Raw genomic sequence first — 21,746 nt, 5'->3', positions numbered from 1 at the left:
TTTCTAATTTCCCAGATCAGGATCAGCTCAGTCAGAATTAATCTTTTTCTTAAAGGAGGGTGCAGTAGTCATTAAGTGCACAGGCTTTGTGTATCTGGGTTCAAATCCTTTACTATTTTCTTTATTTGACAAAGCCTACATTACTGTCATTTACTATACTACCTGGTCCATAATAAGTACTCAGTAAATAGTACTTTATCATCATCATCTTCATTATATCTCACATCCAGCATTTATCATGTTCTGCTTTGTGTTGTAATTTCTATGTATATCATCCTTTGCTCTATATTATGTTTCTTGATGTCAGAGGCTTTGCCACACTTAACTTTTTATTCTTCCTGAACACACTTTGATCAAATTAGTTTACAAAGTCCATAAAATGAATCCATTCAGATGCTGATGCCAATTATCTAATTCTATACTTTATACATTTTGAGTTATTTTAGTTTATAATTATAAATTAATTACATTTCTATGAACTATAAGCCATTAATTTTTTTTTCAATGATTCCTTTTACTATCTGGTATGTTACTGAGGAAATTTCCTATCTAAAAATCTAAGGCAAAATGATCTTCACTTATCAAGATGGCAACTGATAGCCTTCTTAAATAATTACCTTATATTCAATACCTATACATATGTTTGATTCAAATTCCCTAAAAAAATTAACTTGTAAATGAAGCTTCCATCAATGTGAGTAAAATGCCCATAAGGAAGACAATAATGAGAAGCTTTAAAATTTGGTATTCATCATTTTGATTTTTAAAGATCAATTATCGCAAACTAAGTCAATTACTGTTGAGAAACTCATCTCTCCAGGTCTCAAATTTCTTATCTGTAAAATGACTGTGTTGTTTGAAGGTATAAAATCCTTTTCAGTTCAAGATACTATATGATGCTATTGTCAAAAATGAGGAAGAGAGTGACCTTATTTTTTTATAGTATTATAAAGAGGGCTACTACCAGAATTCGCACTCATCCATTTAGTCAATATATACTTATTGAGCACCTATCGAGAATACAGACAGGCACTTCCTAATTCCTAACTTTAGGAATTAGGAAGACAGTGTTGAACAAGACATTTAAAGTCTCTGCCTCCTTAGAATTTACAGTCAAGTCCAGAAGATAGACAAAAATCAAGTAAACCATGAGACAGATTATAAAGCCAGGGAACAGATAGTGCTATGAAGAAAAGTACGCTAAGGGGTAGAGGGTGACGAGGAGCTATTTAGATACAAGAATTAAACAGGGACACAGAATGCAAAGAACATTTCGTGCAGAGGATAGCAAGTGCAGAAAAGGGCCAGAGTCAAGAGGTCTCATGGTGTGTTGAAGGAACATCGAAGAGGCTAGTGTGGATGAGGTAAAATGAGCAAGAGGAGTTGAGGCTGAAGGTGTAGTGAAGGAACAGATCCTGTAAAGCAGTGATTCCCAGAGGGGTCAGTTTTGTGCCCCCACACCCATCCTGGAGATATTTGGCAAAGCTTGGTGACGTTTTTGGTTGTCAAAACTGTGAAGGGGATGCTATTGCTATTGACATCTAGTGAACAGGAGCCACGGTTGTTACCTAACATCCTAAATTACACAGGATAGCTCCTCTTGACTAAGAATTTTCTGGCTCAACCTATGTAGAGTGCCAAGACTGGGAATCTTGGATGTAAGGGCTTGTAGGTTCACAGTAAGCAATTTGGATTTTATTCTGTGTGATGGGAAGCCATTGGAAACTTTTCAACAGGGCAGGAGTATGACACGATTAGACTTGTGTGGCGAATGACTAAAAATAGTGGAGGGGCGCCTGGGTGGCTCAGTCGGTTAAGCGGCTGCCTTCGGCCCAGGTCACGATCCCAGAGTCCTGGGATGGAGTCCCACATCGGGCTCCTTGCTCGGCAGGGAACCTGCTTCTCCCTCTCTCTCACTCTGCTTGTGCTCTCTCTGTCAAATAAATAAAATCTTTAAAAAAAATAAAATAAAAAAAATAAAAAATAAAAATAGTGGAAAATAGAGACCTAAAAACCAGCGAGAAAGTGACTGCAGGAGTCCAGGAAGGAGATTAGCTATGGGTTTTCTCTCTGGTTTCAAGTTTCACATGGTGATTTATATTATTTAAAAATTTACTTTAAGAAGACAGCTGTTTGTCTACATAGCAGAATATCTAGAAGATGTGACTGTGGAGGACTGTCTCCTCAATTTATATGACACAGCAATATGAGCAATCACATCTTTTCAAGATTCATGTTATCCACATGAATCTGATTTCTTACAAGTCAGACATTCCCCATTACAAACTCAGTGGATATAGAAGTCTATTTTATGCTGTTTAGTATTATTCTGGGTTATGTTAGAAGTTTAATAAGTTCTCATTAAAAGTGACTTCCTGTTCTTCCTATCTGAATTAAACAGTCCCTGAATTTTGTCTTCCATAATGGAAAAGTCAGGCTTACGCTCAAGAGCACATTTCTTGGAAGCTGAGAGGATTGCTCTCTACTTACTTGAGGCTTAGGTCATTGATAGCAAATATTCAAGGATAAGTATGAAACAAAATATCCCAGGAAGCTTTAGATAAGCTTTATGTTTACAACAAAACAACTCGGCATGCAGGCATTCTGATCCATAATTTTATTCATGCTCTGTAGTCCAGAGTCTTCACTGGTCAGGACTGTGCCACCACATCATAGTCCTATGTAGGGGGAAAGAAAAATGTCTTTTCTGACTTTCAAGCAATTCACTCACATGTTTACATGGTATTCTGGTATTCTAGACATTATAATATGGTTTTATAATACAGATTCATGTAGGCTGAAACAAGTAGGGCTTGAATTAACAAGATCTCCTATTCGGTACTTCCTAAAACCTATATTATTCATGTTTATATTTTATGAAGAGTAATCTGTAGCTGTCAAATGTGTAATCTAGTATGGTGACTTTTACGAAGTCATTATATTTTCTCTAATACTATTTGTTTGAATAAAACTGTTAAATAAAGATATATTAAGGAATATTCGGTTGGAAGAAATGATTGATGATTAAATGAATCCCTGCTGACATTAATTAGGTAGCTCTACTATTTTACAATATTGGTCATGTAAAAAGAAGGGTCTCAATTCAAATTTAACCAAATTCCAATTGCTTCTCGTGATGTAGTCGAATTTAGAAATGTTATTGGTGTGTAATTAAAACTTAAAAAAATGGTGATTTAAAAATTAATTACTAGTAATTAATCCAAAGGCTCATTAATTTTGTTTGTAGGAAGTAAATAAAATAGCATACATTCCTTTTAATGTTAAAAGGAATATTCAGGCTGCAAGACTGAGATCAGAGCAAACAGATGGAAAATTGTTCATATTTCCTCCAATATCTAAGGACTTTACATTAAAAAGCACTGAAATGTGTTTTTCCCCCTGTATAAATAGCATGTGGGAAAAACCTACTAAAGTAAATGATGAATGATACAGATACCCAGGAGATTATTTTGAGAGAGGACTTTGTAAACAAGTGCAACAATACCATTTATAATAAATACTGATTTTTTTGAAAAAATAAAATTATGCATTACAAACCCACTATTTTATTTAAATTGGTTTGCTAGGAAGCTTTACATGGAATAATGATATCAGTCACTATTGGTACTCCTGATAAGATCCAGTTTAACAGTAGGTAAACTGATTATGGTGTTTAAACCTTTGGCATTTCATGGTTTTATCATTTTAGCAAAAACTAATTTGAAATATCTGCAAGTTAGATACATTCTTACCTTTGCTATGTGGAATTATCTTTTCTATATTCAAATAGCTTATATAAATGTTTATAATTATGCTGTAACTCAATAATACATTTATCTACTTAAAAATTTTGACTTAATATGATCTAAGATAAGTTAATACTGGATGTATTATAATAGCATTTGGAATAGAAGAATAAGAAGAAATTAAGGAGAATAAGAGAAAAAATTAATAATAATATCTTTAGAATGAAATAATTTAAGTATGTTTAACTTTCCATCCTACTGTAATGACTGGAAGTCTTCATTTATAAAGTGGCTTATAAAATATTCCCCTTAATTTATGATGCTGTATTTCCAAGAAATAATGCACTAAGGAAAAGGAAATATTTTTTTCTGTAAGAGCATGGGATTTGAATTACATACTACCTTCTTTACCTGTTAGCTTTTATCTATCCCTTCTTCATATCTTGATTCAGATATTCATAATGCCTTTCCTGCCTATTTCAGACTAAAATAATACCATCCTTTGAACACCTATGCGGTTAGAAACATTTGACATTCGCTCATTTATTTATTCCTCCTTTCATAAATTATTTTCTTGCAGATGCTTCCAACTTGTTAAATTTCATCTATGGTAGTTTAGATTATCATATGTATTTCACAGACTTTAGTTGCTTATGTTTGAATCATGGTAGAAGTTATAATTTTGGTAGTAGGGACAAGATCTTATTATTTTCTGTGCCCTCATGCACACCCGTTATAGTGTTTCATGTAGTAGTCATTCAGTAAAGTTTGTTTCTTTTCTTTTTTTTTTTAAGATTTTATTTATTTATTTGAGAGAGAGAGAAAGAGAGCACAAGAGGGGGGAGCAGGAGAGGGAGAAGCAGACTCCCCGCCGAGCAGGGAGCCCGATGTGGACTTGATCCCGGGACTCCAGGATCATGACCTGAGCCGAAGGCAGTCGCCCAACCAACTGAGCCACCCACACGCCCAAATGTTTGTTTCTAACAAGAGAGAAAAAGCAGAGTCCACATTCTCACAGAGTTGATAAGCTTATCCTCATAAACTAATCCTAACTCACAAGGTAACACAGCTTAAACTGCCACCTCATTGCTGGATTGATTAGCATAGCCTAAGTATGTATTATATATGTGGCCTGACCTAGCATGGATGGAATCTAATGTTTGATAAATGTTGATATATTTCTCAAGTTTTCACTAACAACTACAGTGATTTTTATGGACAGCCATAGATATTTTTAAGATGTATGTTTAACAGGAGAAAACATTCTATTAAGGAAATCCTGTAATCCAAATTTAGAAAAAAAAAAGTACATCAGGAATATTCACTAAAAAAATTCTTAGCTATACTAAGAGCATTCATATTAAACTTATAAAATTAATTCTGCAACTTTATTGTGAAGATGTATAAACCTTACTTCTTGTTTAAATGAACTAAATAGATTTGCTCTAATCACCTAGCAACAATCTGCAGTCTATTTAGAGAATGACATTTCATTTTTTTTCCCACTGAAAAGATGTTAAGACCTATTCTTTGGAATCTCAAATAGTTATGATCCGTGGTGCAATGGAAAGGAAATTATAGAATCTGGTTTATATAGTCTTTGCCCTGCCACTAACTAACTAGGCGACTTCACCTAAATGCTTTTTGCCTCTACTTTATGTATACCAAGAGGAGTTTTATTAGATCATTGCTGGTGTCTTTCCAACTGTGATCTTAAGAAATGTCCTCACTTACAGGTAGCTCTAGGTGATTCAACTTCTGAGAAATATTATCACCTAATTTTTTTAAATTCACCCTCTATTAATTACATACATTTATTATTTTTAATTACATGCCATTTCTAATTCAATGCAAGCTCCAAGGAAGGGAGTATTGAGTCTCCATACCTTAGCATTTTTATACTAAGCAAATATAACAATTGGCAGCATTTAAAGTTAGAAGAGAGAATGGGTATGTTGAACAGTAGAAAAGCTTACCATGTTGTTATAGCAGAGATCTTTGGACTTTTTAGAATATTGACCCTGAGCATGGATTTTAATAAGCAAAATTTAACTCTATTCATTAAAGAGTTTTAAGCTCACTTCCCTGCTTAAAATACTTCTATAGGATAAAATAAGCATCAGTGGTTTCATGATCAGGTCCCATAAACACTTTAATCTTGCCTCAGAGACCTGATCTCATTTTGTTTGGGTGCTAATGAAGCTATTATTTTCCTGATTTATCATTTTATTATGATTATCAAATTCTCTGTAGCCTTTTGTTTTATGTGTCTCTCTTCTGAGCAGCATGTAGCTATAATTTTTCACAGTTGGACAATAATTTTTTTCAATTAGCTATATTAGTTCATCTACTTTTATTATGATTAGTGATATATTTAAATACCATCTTATTTTGTGCTTTCTATTGATCCTGCCTTTTCTACTTACTTTTTAATTTTCTGCATTCTTTTGCATTAACTGAGATTTTTTTTTTTTTTTTTAAAGATTTTATTTATTTATTTAAGACAGAGAGAATGAGAGAGAGAGAGCACATGAGAGGGGGGAGGGTCAGAGGGTGAAGCAGGGAGCCCGATGCGGGACTCGATCCAGGGACTCCAGGATCATGACCTGAGCCGAAGGCAGTCGCTTAACCAACTGAGCCACCCAGGCGCCCAACTGAGATTTTTTTTAAAGATTTATTTATTTTAGAGAGAGAGAGCATGCACGAGTCGGGGAGAGGCAGAGGGAGAGAATCTTCAAGCAGACCTCCCCACTGAGTGTGGAACCTGACATGGGGCTTGATCTCACGACACATGAGAGCACAACCTGAGCTGAAACCAAGAGTCTGAAGCCTAACTTATTGAGCCATCCAGGCACCCCTGCATTAACTGGGATTTTTAAATTCTCTTTTCAGTCTACTGGGTTGGGGAGTTATAGACTACATTTCCACTATGATTCCTAAAATTAATTAAATGCATACCAAACAAAGTCCAAAGATAATAAATATCTCTACTCTTCACTAGAAAAAATCAAAAACCTTAGAAAAATTTATTTTCAATCACTTTCCCCCTTTTCTGCATGCTATTTGTATAAGTTGTCACGTGGTAGATAGAGCGAGAGAGTAGGGGTGGAGAGTAGGGGGAAGAAGAGAGATCGATTACTCTAGCTCTCCCTAGTCTCTTATAAGGGTACTAATCCTCTCATGGGGGCCCTACCCTTCTGCCCTCATCTAAACTTATCTCCCAAAGGCCCCATCTCCGTGTGGGAGATAGGGCTTCAACATATGAATTCTGAGGGGATATAACTCAATCCATAGCACAAGGTAATTCAATTAAGAAAGAATAATCTTTTTAAAAAATGGGGTTAGAAAATTTGGATATCCATATACAAAAAGAAAAGAAAGAAAGAAAAGAAAAACTAAACTTGAACTTTCTTTTGTACCATATTTTTTAAAAAGACCTAAAACTAGAAAGGTAGAGAGAAAAAAATAGAGAAAAAGCTTTGTGACTTTGGATTAGGCAAAGATTTCTTATGGCATAAAAAGCATATATTAGAAAAAAATTGCTAAGTAAACTTCATGAAAATTAAAAATGCTTGTTCTTTGAAGAAAACTGTTAAGAAAGTTAAAAAAACATGCCACAGATTAGGAGAAAATATTTACAAAAACATACATCTGATAAGAGTTATATCCAGATTATATAAAGAAGTTATACAACTCAATAATAAAAAGCAAACCACTGAATTTCATTTTTCAAAGCTTTAATAATTCACCAAGGAAGAAAGCAAATGACAAATGCATACTCAGAAATATTAGTCATTAGGGAAAAGACAGGTTAGCATTCAGTTACCATATGACCCAACCATTTCACTTATAGATACTTGTCCACCTGAATATATATACTGAAATATTCATAGCTGCTTTGTTGATGATAGCCAAAAACTGGAAACAACCCAAGTGTCCACGAACTATTGCTTGACAAACCAACTGTATATCTATATATTATTAAGAAAAAAATGGTAGCAAATTTCTAGTACATGCAACATCATGAACTGATCTCAAAAGCATTAGATTACTTTAAACAAGCCAGAAATAAAAGAATACATATTGAAAGATATCATCTGTAGGAAAGTCTAGAAAGGCAAAACTGTAGTGATAGGAGCAGCTCAGCCCAGTTACCTGGAGCCAAGGATGTGAGTGAGGGTAGATGGGCCTGCTGAGGGGCGTGAGGAAACTTCGTTGGATAATTCGAGTGTTTTATATCTTGATCTAATGATTATATGATTGTATAGATTGTTAAATCTCATTGAATTGTATACTTAAAATGACTGGGTTATATTTCATGTAAATTATACCCTAGTATAGAAACTCTGCTGTTAGTTTAAAGATAGCCTACCTTTTTTTTTCTCTGGCAGTGTCTCAAAAATTTGTGGAGGCAAGAGGGTCTTTAGGGTTCTACAAATTCATTACGTTGTATCAAGGTGTGATTTCTTCATACTTACTTTTCTTGTGGTTGGTTCACTTTGCAGACTCTGAATTCATGTTTTCATCAATTCTGAAAAGTTCTCTACCACTATCTCTTCAAATATTGCCTTTCCTTGTTTTCTTTTATTCTTTTCCTTTGGGACTTGATTACACTTATGTTACATTTCCTAGCAATGTTCTCTATGTCTGTTAACATCTTTATATTTTCTTTAATTTCTTTACCTCTCTGTTCTAAATTCTAAATAACTTTTTCTTTAGCTTTTAGGAATCTGCTTTTTGTCCACCTACTTAATTATATACAGTGATCCCTGAATAACATGGATTTGACCTGGGTAGGTCCACTTGTATGTGGATTTCTTTTGATAAACATAGTACACTACTATAAATTATTTTTTCTTCATTATGATTTTCCTGATAACATTTCCTTTTCTCTAGCTTACTCTGTTGTAGGAATACAGTATGGAATACATATAACTAAAAATAGGTGTGAGTTGACTACTTACGTTATCAGAAAGGTTTCTGGTCAATAGTAGCTATTAATAGTTAAGTTTTGGGAGAGTCAAAAATTTAATGAGGATTTTCTAATGCACTGGGGAGGAGCAGTCAGCACCCAACCCCCACATTGTTCAAGGGTCCACTGCATTTTAAAATTTAGAAGTTCTATTTGATTCTTTTTCAAATGTCTGTCATTTCAAAATAGGGTAGTGTTTCTTGCTCATTTATTTTAAAAGTTCCCTTTTTAATTCTTAAAAAATATTTGAATATGTATAATTTATATTCTATGTCTGATAAATCTAGTATTTTAAGTCCCTGGGGATCTAATTCTGCTGTTTATTGTTTGCCTTGACTCATTAATACTGGCTGTTTCCTTGTGAATTGTGTTATTTTGGATTATGAGCTCTTACTGGCTGGGACTTACCTATAGAAAACCTGAAAACTCTGAAATGAATGATTTTTCTTGAAGAGATTCATATTTCCTTCTGCCAGATTCCTGGGGCCAATTAAAGTTAACTCTTAATTTTCCTGGACTACACAAGCAGTGTGAATTTGAACCCCAATCTCATCTGCGAGCAGGATGTGGATTCTCAAGGGAGAATTATTGTCTCTTCTAGATGCCAAACCTTGATAGACAAGTGTCCTTCTTGTTTTCCTTTCCTGATGGCAGATTATTTTTTTTCCTAGTCCAGTCTATCAGTGATGATGATGTTGAAAGAGATCTAGTTCCAATTCCTGATCTTGCTGAGTCTTGAGCCCTTGACATCTAGTCCCTTCAGGATAATGAAAACCAGGGTTCTAGGATCCAGGGAGTAGTAAACATATTCAGGGAAGCCACTACTTTGGACAATGAGAATAATCAATACAATTGTTTGAAAAATAAAGAAATAAAAATACTTCAATAAATCATGAATTATTAATACTAATCACCCAAGTTAAGAATGTACAAGTATTTGTGTGTGTATTTGGGAAATACTTTAAATATGAATTTGTTTCCCTCTTGTGGTATCAGGGCTTATATTGATAATTTTGTATTCAACTGATGACACTCAAAAGACTCTGAAATTTTTTTAAAAATGTTTTTCAAGGTCAAATCAAATTGAAGGCAATCATTCTTTATTCCATTTATAAAACCTAGTAACTTGTCTTGGTAAAGCTAGTACTAAAAATGCCTTTGTAGACAGGTAGTTAAAATACTATACAAAACTCATTTTTGACTCTCAAACCAAAATTATTTGCAAGCCATAGATACATACAACCTTGTATGCTGACACCTCACTTAACTGTTAAATCACCTGAAAGATTATCTTGTCTTTCTTTTATGTGAATTCAGAAGCACAAAGCAATTTAAAATTCCTTCTCCAGAGGAATTCTATTAGGAGTATTATATTTCTTTGGCAGTCCTAAAAGGAACCAGCTTGATATTTTAACATCATATTTTTTAAAGCTACTTTGGGTTATTTTTTAAAAAGTTAGATTGAAACCTGAGAAATATGCACTATGCAAATGGCATGAATTTTATCAGAGTTCTACAGCTCAAAGTGTTCTTTCACACCTGTCTGGTAGCAAGGTAAACCACTCCTATTAGCACTGTGACATTCAAAAATGCAAGTGATTAGTAAATGCAAGTGATTAATGCAACACAATCTATTTGTGTTTTCACCTACTACTCTCTGCATATTTAAATACGCACAAAGAGATTGTGTTTTCACATATAAGTTTTAGAGTATCCCAGAAGGGCATATGAATAAAAAGAAAAAAAAAGATTTATTGTAATATAAAAAATTGTCTATAGTCGCGGTGCAACTATGGGGAAAAGAAATTATTGAAGCGTAGCTCAGGTAATTTTAAGAGACTGATGCTAATAGATAGTGGAGGCTGAATACATTCTGAATTATGAAAAGAAAGAAAATAGTGGACAAAGCAAGACAATAGCAATAATAACTACCACTTATTGGGTTCTTACCATATATCAGAACTATACTGAGTGCTTAAAAACAGTCTCAACTATGCAAGAATCCATTTATCAAGTGTTTAATACATACCACTTTATTCATGGAACAACTGTTTGAGTTAGGTACCATTATTTGCTCTGTTCTCCAAATGAGAACACTGACAGAGTTGCATCAACTTTCCCAAGGTCACATGAACTTGAAAGTGTTCAGTCAGAGAGAAAAGCCAAAATAGGCTGATTGCAGAGACTATGCTCTCTAGTAACCTCTCCAGTATATTCTCATTTAACTACTGATCTTCATCTCAACCCAGTTGGGGTATGTCTTAGTCATCCTATTTTAAAGATAGGCAGATGGAGGTAGACACTAAGTAACTTGCACAAGATTCCTTATGAGTTCTAGTAGCAAGATTAGAACCGGTTCCAGACTCTGAACTTTCCACCCTATTATTCTGCCTTTGTTGTAGTATTTTTTATTCTTCAGTTATTCAGTCATTTGGTCGTTGATTTAACAAATATTTGTTGAACACTTTGTACAATGCTTTCTTCTGGGCTCTGGGGATACAAAGAAAGTGAAAAATAAAGTCAGAGTTCCAAAGTTTACATTCTAGTTGTGGAGGGAGATAGGCCATAAACAAAAAAACCAATAAGTGAATGTCAAGTGTTAGTAACTGCAATGAAGAAAAATAAAGCGATATAAGAGGCTAGAAAATGATGGGAAGATGGGTGTATTCAAATTTTTTAGATAAGATGGTCAATGCAAGGAAATGTGCAACTGTCACTGGTAATTTTATGATACTGTCATTTTCTATCACAAGTATCTTGACTCCCTGGTTCATATGACATTGAAACTGAATCTGAGTTTTGTATCATTCTTCTGGTTTCCAGAAGAATATGCGTGACTTAACATCTACCATTTCATTGCAGAGATGATTTTATGCTGGTTTTATTTCATAATTCTGCTTGAAGAGACAAAATGAGTAATTGTTTTCTTTCTAACTATCAAAAATAACCAGCATAATAAGGTGAACCAATGTTTGGACTTAATAGGAAAGTGTGCCTTGCCAACAATTAAGGAAAATGGTCTTCTCCCATCATTAACACTTGATGTGGGATATTAGTTCTTCGAGGCAATCTCATGATAAAAGCAGTAGTGATGTCCAGAACTAATTGACAGATTTTAATTGAAGAACACTTATATTACAGAGTATATGACGGTGAGATGTGCAAAAAAACTTGTTTTTGCTTTTCTTTAAAAAGCTCAAACTCTTCTTCCCAGTAGTAATTAAAAATAAACGGCAGTCATTAACTTACTGTGGGCTTCTAATGGCCACAACATTGCTTCCTTGCATGAATGATTTACTGATCTCAAGCAAAGTAATTCAACACTGAAGTTATCTTGAAAATTAAAAACCATTCTAGATAATGAATAGTTTCAATTTCTATAGCACCAATTTATGTGTAGTCTTTTCTTTTTAATGTATTCTTCTGCACACATACAACCTGCTAACTAACAAAAATGGTCTGAAAGGGACTCTACACCAAAGAATAGCTTACAAAGCTCAGTTTCTGTGCTTAATTCTATAGACTTAGAGGTGACGTTCACTCATTCTTTCATTCAACCAGCATTTATTGAGAAGCTTTTTTAGGCTAAGCATTTTCCCAAATGCTTTGGGGAGTAAACAAAACAAAACAAAACAAAACAAAAAAATGGTCTCTGCCCTCAAAAGAATTTATTATTATAGAATTGGATAATATTTTATTCTGATCTTGTTCCTCTTATTAAATTGGTTGTATCATAATTTATTTAACCATTCCCATGTTGTAGAATATTTAGGAAATATATATATGTTATAAAAAGCCTGCATTTAAAAAAAAAAAGCTTGTGTTGAGGATGTGAGGGCGATCTGGCTGTGATATCTGTCACCCCATTGATCGCCAGGGTTGATTCAGCTGATCTGGCTGGCTGGGGGGGCCCTTTCCTCCCTCACTGCTCCCTGTGCATCCCTCCTGACGCGTGCTACTCTCTCTGTGGAAGAGGAGGCCCTTTCGCAATAGAGGAGGACTGTTCTTCGGTCAAGGGTATAGGAGTAGCTGCATTCCCCTGCTGAAACCTCCAAACGAGCTGCCCAGGTCCATTTGTAGAATGTAGGGTAGTCAAGCTTCCAAGACTCTGGACACATCCAAATAGGGCGCTGCATGTGGCAGTCTGCCTTGCTTTAAAAAAAATGTTTGTGTTGAATACTCCTGATAATAAATATTTGTTCACATTTCTGATTATTTTTTTGGAATGGATTTCTGCACAAAAGTATAATAACTAGGTCAAAGGCATGTACATTTTAGTCTCTTAACAAATTTGATGAAAATAAGTCCCAAATTGCAAATAGGAGAAAAAGTTTTATCATTTTATATTGCCACCAACACTGTATGAGAGAGCCTTTTCTTATTCCATTTCCTTGTCAACCTTAAGAATATACAATGTTCCTGGGGCACCTGGGTGGCTTGTCAGTTGAGCGTCTGACTTTTGATTTTGGCTCAGGTCATGATCTCTGGGTCCTGGGATGGAGCCCTGCATTGGGCTCCACACTCAGTGGGGAGTCTGCTTGAGGATTCTCTCTCTCACTTTCCCTCTGCCCCTCCCACCTCCTCAAATAAATAAATAAATCTTTTAAAGAAAGGAATATAGAATGTTCCACTAAATGTGTATCATTGATCATTAATCTTTAATAGTCTTCCAAATTGTTACAAAGTTTCTCATTTTCAAGAATAATTTATGAAATAATATAATACTGATAAAAAATTTTCAGCTGATATTGAGTTTAAATCTGACAAGGGATCATCCAGGGTTTTGTTGTTGTTATTTCTCATGTATGCTGATTTTTAGAGTATTAAGAGGTTATGAAAAATGCTGGCTGTTGGTTTGAGAAGTTTGACTAAAAATATGAAGATTACAGTTGATCAAATTGAATATTGACATAAAAGCAAATGTCAGAAAATAAATAGATCTGTATTTTGTTAGAGCTTATTTCATAAAACACATACTTAGGATATTGAGAATTAAATATGGTAGTAAAACATTGTATTTAGTGCTACTGCATTATATTTTAGCACAAAATTCTTACCTAGAGAAAAGTGAAAAAAAATACTGTGCATAGGTTTTACAAGGTCCTAACCCAATGTTACTTAAAAATGAAGTTACAGAGTAGCTTCATGGTTTGCCTGTAATTATCTGTTGCATCTTTATAACAGCATTTTTGCCCTTTGTTTCTTTGTATGCTCAACTACTTGATCTTTCTGTTCTTATCTCAGTGGTTATGTATGCTCTTTATTTCTAGAACCATCGGCCACAAAAACCGGTATGTCAAAGTTCCCCGGGGTCACATCTGGGTTGAAGGTGATCATCATGGACACAGTTTTGACAGTAATTCTTTTGGGCCGGTAAGTCATGTTGTTGCATGCTAATAATTGGATACATGTAGGAACAAAATTATGTCAGGTGGGTTACTCAGGTAATCCAGCCAAGAATGATCGTGAATTGTAGAGTGAAGCAGTTTATATAAATATTATATAGATAATATAAGCTATCAAGGTGTGTGTGTGTGTGTGTGTGTGTGTGTGTGTGTGTGTGTGTGTGTGTTTCATAGAAAAGAACTTAGATCCTTTAATAAAGTACCAAAGATGGTTTCAGCGGGCTGACTAATCCCAGTAGGAAGGTCTAGTTATTTTCTCCACAGAAACACTTTATGCCTTATGTTTTCAGTTAGTGTTTAATAGATATAATGTGTAAAAGACCTATAAGCATCAGTTTTCTAAATCGCTTGTCAAAAATGCAAGTATGATGGAAATCATATTGGTAAGTCCCAAAAATTTTGTCTGCATTTAATTTATAACAGAAATGCGGACATTCCTTATGCCTTGTTTATATTCTATGAAATATGTGATTAAACTGATATTTTGTACTTTTTTTCATTTTGAATGCATATGGAAATTCTCTATGAACTCTTGAAATAAATCATTATGTAAAGTGAAGAATATTTTAGTTAGTAGAAACTGAGCCTGACTTCTAGTTACCTATGTCTGTTTAAAAACTTGCATCTTTAGCTCATTAGTTTTTCCTATAGCTAGACCTATCTATATTTGTTATGTATGTGTAAATTAATATTGAGCACATTCAGATATGTTTGCAAAAACAATTACCCGCGTGCTTTTGTCTAAAACTAAATGTTGATGGTCTATAAAACAATTTCTATCGCGTATTATGAGTGACCACTATTATTGTCCCTAGAGGGTCAGCCACTTTGACTTACCTTTGGCTAAAAGTACAGTAAGAGAGGTGGGGTTGGATGGGTGTTGTATGGATAAGTGGAAGAAAACTTTATATGTGATTACTCCTACTTCTTTTTGGGGGGAGGGTTTGCAGTGATGATAATAAAACCTTCTAAGGTCTTTTTTGCTTTTGAATAGTAATTATTACAAAAATGCAATTTAATATTTTTAGGGTATATCAAAGATGGGATGAACAGATTGGAAATGTTGTAGGTCATTTAGAGTGTGGTAGAAGTGACTTATGAAAAAATTTAGTAGCAACTTGAAAGTGAAAATAAATCATCTAAAAGCTGTTTTATTTCTCTCTCATCAATGAGATTTAATCTATTGAGTGTATCATGTTGTTGGCCAAATCCACATTAAAATTTTGGTTAACTTTGGTTTGGGTTTTAATTCGTTAGGGTAGTGACTCTGAAATCAAGTGTTAAAATTATTGTGTTTTGTTATCAGGCGTGGGGTGTGTGGTGAATAATTAGGTATTCGTAATAAAGTACTAGAGTTTGAGGTTGCTTTGCTTTTTCTTTATGAATAAATAAAGCCAATGCAATATAGCTTATATAATTACTATTATTGTCAATCTATCATATTCCATATGCTTTCTTATTTGGGAGAGAAAATGATAGAGTTGATAGTCAGAATACTGGGAATTGCCTGTAACCCTCAGTGTATCATATCTATTGTGAAGCTCTTCCTGGGCTCCGTTTTCTGTTGTGCACTTAATGATAGCATTTCGTACCATTGAACTGTGAATATACCCAGGAAGGTGTACCAGCTATGGAAATATCCTCTGTCATTTATATCTCTCAAAGAAAGAGAAAGTGGGTCACCTGGGTGGCTCAGTTGGTTAAGTGTCGGACTCTTGATTTTCCTCAAGTCATGATCTCAGGGTCCTGAGATTGAGCCCCGCGGCAGGCTCCCAGCGTAGAGCCTGCTTAAGATTCTCCCTCTCCCCCTCTGTCTGCCCCTCCCCCTGCTTGAGTGCATGCTCTCTCTCTCTAAAAATAAATAAATAAATAAATAATAAAATAGAGAAAGTAAGAACCATGTATGAAGGATCCCATTGTGTTTATTACAATAAGAATCTACAGTATGCAAAACAATATATATTTGTGTGCAGCACTTTAATGCCATTTGGTTTAAATTGTGTTTTTAAATGAAGTCTACTTGTTCAATAAAACATGACCAGTAATAAGAGTCAGAGGCACAAAACCATTGTGAAATTTAGTGGTTGTTTTCTTCACTTTTTAATTGTTATAAACAAACAAACAAGCATAAAGTCCCTTGGTTCATGGGGTGGGCTAAGCTATCAATGTCCATTCACTTAACTAGTTTTATTTTTATTTTTCAAAATTAGGTGAAGAACATTTCTAGGATGAAGGAAAACATTTGTCATGTCCTGTATAAAGCTATTTGTATTTGATGAGTTACAGGACATCTTTATTTTACTTTTACAATGAACTCTCCTGTTTTGTGTACCAATAGCATTTATGACTAGGAACAATTATTAATATTGATGCTCCCAAGCACATCTTAAAAGGACAAAAGGGGAAACAAGTGAAATAAAACTTGCAATCCTTACTTAAAGCTAAACTGTGATATTGGAGTATAGAGTTTTCTTATTGCATTTTTTAAAAGATTTTATTTATTTATTTGAGAAAGAAAGTGAGAGCATGAGTGGGGAGACGGGAGAGAGAGAGAGAGAGAGAGACAATCTCAGGCAGATTCCACACTGATCATCGAGCCCCATACAGGGCTGGATCCCAGGACCTGGAGCCCATGACCTGAGCTGAAATCAAGAGTCAGGCACTTAACCAACTGAGGCACCAGGTGCCCCTCTTCCTCTCTTCCATTTTTGATTAATGAATGGTTATTGGAATATTTTGGTGATTATTTTAAAGTTTTTATAATTCTAAAAAATAAAAGCTAAGATTTTGCAATTCTAAAAAACTAAAATAGTTTTGAATTTTAAAATTCATATATACTTGGAAATTATTATATTTTTCAATAATTCTAAGTTGCATATTTTGGCTTATCAATCAGTGTACTTGGAGGTTATATGTGGAAGGTCAGTAAGCTCTAGGCTTTCTGGATGGTTGATTCATTTTTCCCCTTGGAAGTAGGGAATGCATGTTTGCTTGATGTAAATAATCTATCTTAAGGCAGCCAGGATTGTCTCTGAGATGCTTATCTTGACTTTTTGATTGAAGTCTTTATCCTTCATTTGCCTCCCAAATAATTTCAGAAGTGTATCCAAATAGTTTTACCTGCTTTAACTTTTTGAATAGTAATTATAATAGAATTTACCTAGTTTATTTTAAATTGTGGCCTACCAGCAGTCATAATGGAGGTAACTTTTTCCATATTCAGGTAGACTATTGCTTGAAATCTAAAGAAGAATAAGAAAGAATGTCTCATTCTGGTGTTTTTCTAGTTTGTTTTATTATTTCTTATTTATTCTTTAACATTTCAGTTTGCTTTTCTGATTTGTTTTATTGCCACTCTGTGGAGACTTTCAGGAGGGAATGAAATAGTTATGAGTAAAAGATGAATAATGGATTATGAATTTAAAGATGGCAATATTGATATAGCAATAGAATACATACAGAAGAACAAGATCCAACAGCTGTACTTTTAAATTATAGAGAATGACATTTATAGGAAGAAACAGAAATCAGATAATTTTGGTTATGGACATCATCAATCAATTAACTTGTATGGGTCTACATTTCCTCATGTTTTTTCTTCTCTGAATCCAACTTAAATAAATAATAAAAAGTATATATTTTATCTCAATAAGTGATAAAATTTATTTAATCGTACTCCTATGATATATATAACCAAAAGATATATCATCACAATTTTAGTAAACATCCTCAGCAACCTAAAATAAGAGCATAATTAAATAAAGTGTGGTTCATTCCAAGGTTGAAATATTATCAGTCATTAAAAATTATATTTGTGACATACATGACATAATGTTCATGATATTGTTTTAAGTAAAAGCATAAATACCAGAATAAATAGTATTATGTTAATTGTTTCCAGATGTAATGACTATGGTTGATTCTTTTTTGTACCTTTGTACTTTTTTGTGTGTGTTTTAAAAGATTTGCAACAAGGGGCGCCTGGGTGGCTCAGTTGGTTAAGCGACTGCCTTCGGCTCAGGTCATGATCCTGGAGTCCTGGGATCGAGTCCCACATCGGGCTCCCTGCTCAGCGGGGAGTCTGCTTCTCCCTCTGACCCTCCCCCCTCATGTGCTCTCTCTCTCTCTCATTCTCTCTCTCTCTCTCAAATAAATAAATAAAATCTTTAAAAAAAAAAAGATTTGCAACAAGTTTTATTATTTTTATACTTAGAAAAAAAACTGAGTTCTTTTAAAAAGTAGGATAAAGCTGTTTAAAGTAAATGGCTTCTAAGTTTCATTCTGACTCTTAAGTTTTATAAACATGTTTTATGGTCCTATGACCAGAGGGAAAAATATCACATATGTCATTGGGTAGGAAATGTTTCAATTATGAAAAATATCTCTGTGGAATATCTACATGGCAAACCTCTTGAATATATCATCATAACACAATGACAGAAAATGTCCTATCTTATAATATGGATTCACTAATGTATGACTTTAGCTTAGATTTCTAGTGTGAGAAATAGCTTCTGTAATCTTCCTTTAAAACTATAATAATTATCTAGAAGTGTTTTTCAGTTACTTTATTTTATTGGATTATATATTAAAGATATCTGATGATTCTGATACATTGGTTTATGATTGCTTAGAATATTTTTTTTTTATTTTTATTTTTTTATTTTTTTTATTATTTTTTTTTTTTAAAGATTTTATTTATTTATTTGACAGAGAGAGACACAGCGAGAGAGGGAACACAAGCAGGGGGAGTGGGAGAGGGAGAAGCAGGCTTCCTGCGGAGCAGGGAGCCCGATGCGGGGCTCGATCCCAGGACCCTGGGATCATGTCCTGAGCCGAAGGCAGACGCTTAACGACTGAGCCACCCAGGCGCCCCTGATTGCTTAGAATATTTGATAAGCTCTTCTCTTACCAATTCTTTTGTTCTATGAAATTAGTGTCTTTCTCTTCACCGGCCCTACTTCCATGTAGATAACATTAAGACACTTTCTCCTGTAGCCATGTTGTTGTTCTTTGCAAGCACTCAGAAGTAACTGATTATAATTGATATTGATGAATTTTCTGCTTGCTTTAAAATGAAAGTGCATTTGGGGCAGCCTGGGTGGCTCAGTCTGTTAAGCTTCTGCCTTCCGCTTAGGTCATGATCCCAGTCCTGGGATCCCTGTGTTGGGCTCCGTGTTCATGGGAGAGTCTGCTTCTCTCTTTCCCTCTCCTCCTCCCCCTGCTCATGCTCTCTCTCTCTCAAAATAAATAAGTAAAATATTTTAAAGATTTTTATTTATTTATTTATTTATTTATTTATTATTTGAGAGAGAGAGCACATCAGAGGGGAAGGGTCAGAGGGCGAAGCAGACTCCCTGCCGAGCAGGGAGCCCGATGCGGGACTCGATCCAGAGACTCCAGGATCATGACCTGAGCCGAAGGCAGTCGCTTAACCAACTGAGCCACCCAGGCGCCCAATAAGTAAAATATTTTAAAAAATTAAAATAAAAGCACATTAAAAGAAAGTATTTGTGTGTGTGCATGCATAGTTGTGAATTTTCAAATAGTAATTTTTAAATATTTCAGATTCGCAGACTTTCCATCAGTTAAAAATGTATATAGCATTTCATTCTTCTATTTACTATATTCATTTCAGTACTTATATTTGAAATATCCTCATAGCTATTCATTCCTTGTGGTGAAAACACAAATGTGACTCTTTCCATGTCTTCCACTGGGTTCATACATTTTCTCTCTTTGAAGTTTTTCTTTCATTCCATTTAGCTCGAAGTCACGAGCCACTGAGATCCTCTCAGTGTTTGCTGTGTAGTGATTTGTTGTAAAGAATATGTGTTATAATTCTAGTTACTTAGTATCTAAATCAAGTAATTTATTTTTACTCCATTGACCAAAGAATATTAGAAAAAGAACTTTTGGCTTAAACACTTCAAGGCAAAGATAACCTTTCCAAGAATGTATAAACGTGTTTTGATTTTTGGGTTTGTGATCATAGTGTCACCTTGTGAACAGTTTGTGTGCAGGCACCATGAAGCAGAACTGAACAGTTTGGGTGTAGGAACCATGCGTGATATACCGCCTTTATCTGAGAATGGAAACTGCAAGTTATACTAAGTATGAATTCTTTTTAGTTCCAAGTCATTTGGAAAATAGCTAATCTAATCAGTTATTTCTTGGATACCTAATTAAATAAAATATTAGCCCCCTAGGATGTTTTCTTGAAGGAAATATACCTAACAGGAAATTATAGTTTTAGAATAAATGAGTAGTAGAAATATTACTTATTAATTAAATGAAACGATTGTCTACAAGTGATGATATATAAGCAATCATTGAAAGGACGATTAAAATTCCACAGAATTCCTTTTGAGCCTAATGAAGTTCAAAGTCTTCTACTTTTTAAAAAAAACTAGTGAAAAGGTAAAGAGGAGGAGCAAAGTTTATGTTTTTATATCATACGAGCCTTTCGATTATGTCATCAAGGCACATTTTGAACATCTATTATTTGTCCACATTTGATTTTGGCCTGGATTCTGATGGGTAGAATGGGTCAGGAGAGATGAGGATTGTATTAACTAGAGATAGGTTGCTAGATTAGGTAATACATGTGGGATATGAACATTTTAAGAGGTTTACTATCTAGTCATGCCTGTTTTGAACTTTTTCCCTACATAATACATTTTTGGTAAAAGAGAAATACAGTATGTGATTAGGGCAGCAAAACAAGATTCTTGGAGATGCAAGAAGGCTGAAAGAAAGATAGTAGGTAGGGAAGTTTTTATATTTTTGAGACTACAGGACAAAGGGAGGATTTGGGACAGAATCTGGGGAGACATTTAAAACGTTCAGAGGTTATAAGAACTGAGATTCAAGTCCTACATAATAAGGAGCACATTGAACTTGTGGGTCTTGCCAAACCTTTGGTCTCTGTCATCAGGGATGCACTGATGCCTGGAGGGAGCAGGGATGAGAGTGACTCGACTTCAAGGAAGGATAGCCTAGAGGGGAGGCAGACAACCAGGCAGACACAACACTTTATAAGAGGTGCTCCACATGGGGGCATGACGGGGCCTCTTAGAAGAGTAGACGTTTGTGTACTAAAAACCCGTAAGAAAAAAACTGGAAAATTTCCTAGGAGGATTTGGTAGAACAGAGTGTTCTGAAATCTGTGAAATAATAACTGGTAAAATCTCATATTGCATAAAACACTTTAGATGCTGCATGTTTTGTGAAGTGGTTTATGCCTGGAGGGGTTAATTGGTTTCAGCTGCATTGAAAACACTCTGCTTATACAATACAGAATAATCTTGTGGACATATGAAAATGAATTAACATTTCATTTTATTTATTGTTGAAGTGTAGCACTTCCCTTGTATAAGTTCTCTTGAGCAGCTAGAGTAACTTTTCTTTAAAATCAGCCATTTTCAAATAAAGAAGAAGGTCATTAGATTGTGTTGACAGGATCCAAATAAAGTGTTCTATTCACACTTTCTTTGAAACATGTTGCTTAGACTTTAATTGGTGATGTTTTCTTGTTTTCTTATAGTACATGCTTTTGTTCATTTAAAATTTTTGTTAGGAACTAAAATAATCTGTATTTTATAGAAAAATAATGATTCTTAA

At 34.3% G+C, this 21,746-nt stretch overlaps 1 protein-coding gene across 3 annotated transcripts in view; it reads left to right on the top strand.

Annotated features, from left to right (window-relative positions):
* Positions 1–21,746, top strand: part of IMMP2L (inner mitochondrial membrane peptidase subunit 2) — an 861,167-nt gene that overhangs the window by 642,063 nt on the left and 197,358 nt on the right. For 2 of the 3 annotated variants that reach the window (XM_078059472.1, XM_078059473.1), the window contains exon 6: positions 13,989–14,091. In XM_078059472.1, coding sequence (XP_077915598.1) covers positions 13,989–14,091 — 103 coding nt within the window. Of the gene's footprint in view, positions 1–13,988; positions 14,092–21,746 lie in introns of those variants that run through there. The other variant, XR_013442826.1, reaches the window with a different exon arrangement.

Source organism: Halichoerus grypus, chromosome 12 (assembly GCF_964656455.1).
Source record: "Halichoerus grypus chromosome 12, mHalGry1.hap1.1, whole genome shotgun sequence".
Lineage (NCBI taxonomy): Eukaryota > Metazoa > Chordata > Mammalia > Carnivora > Phocidae > Halichoerus > Halichoerus grypus.
The sequence above is the reverse complement of the archived record's forward strand: the minus strand, read 5'-3'. Positions and strand labels throughout refer to the sequence as shown.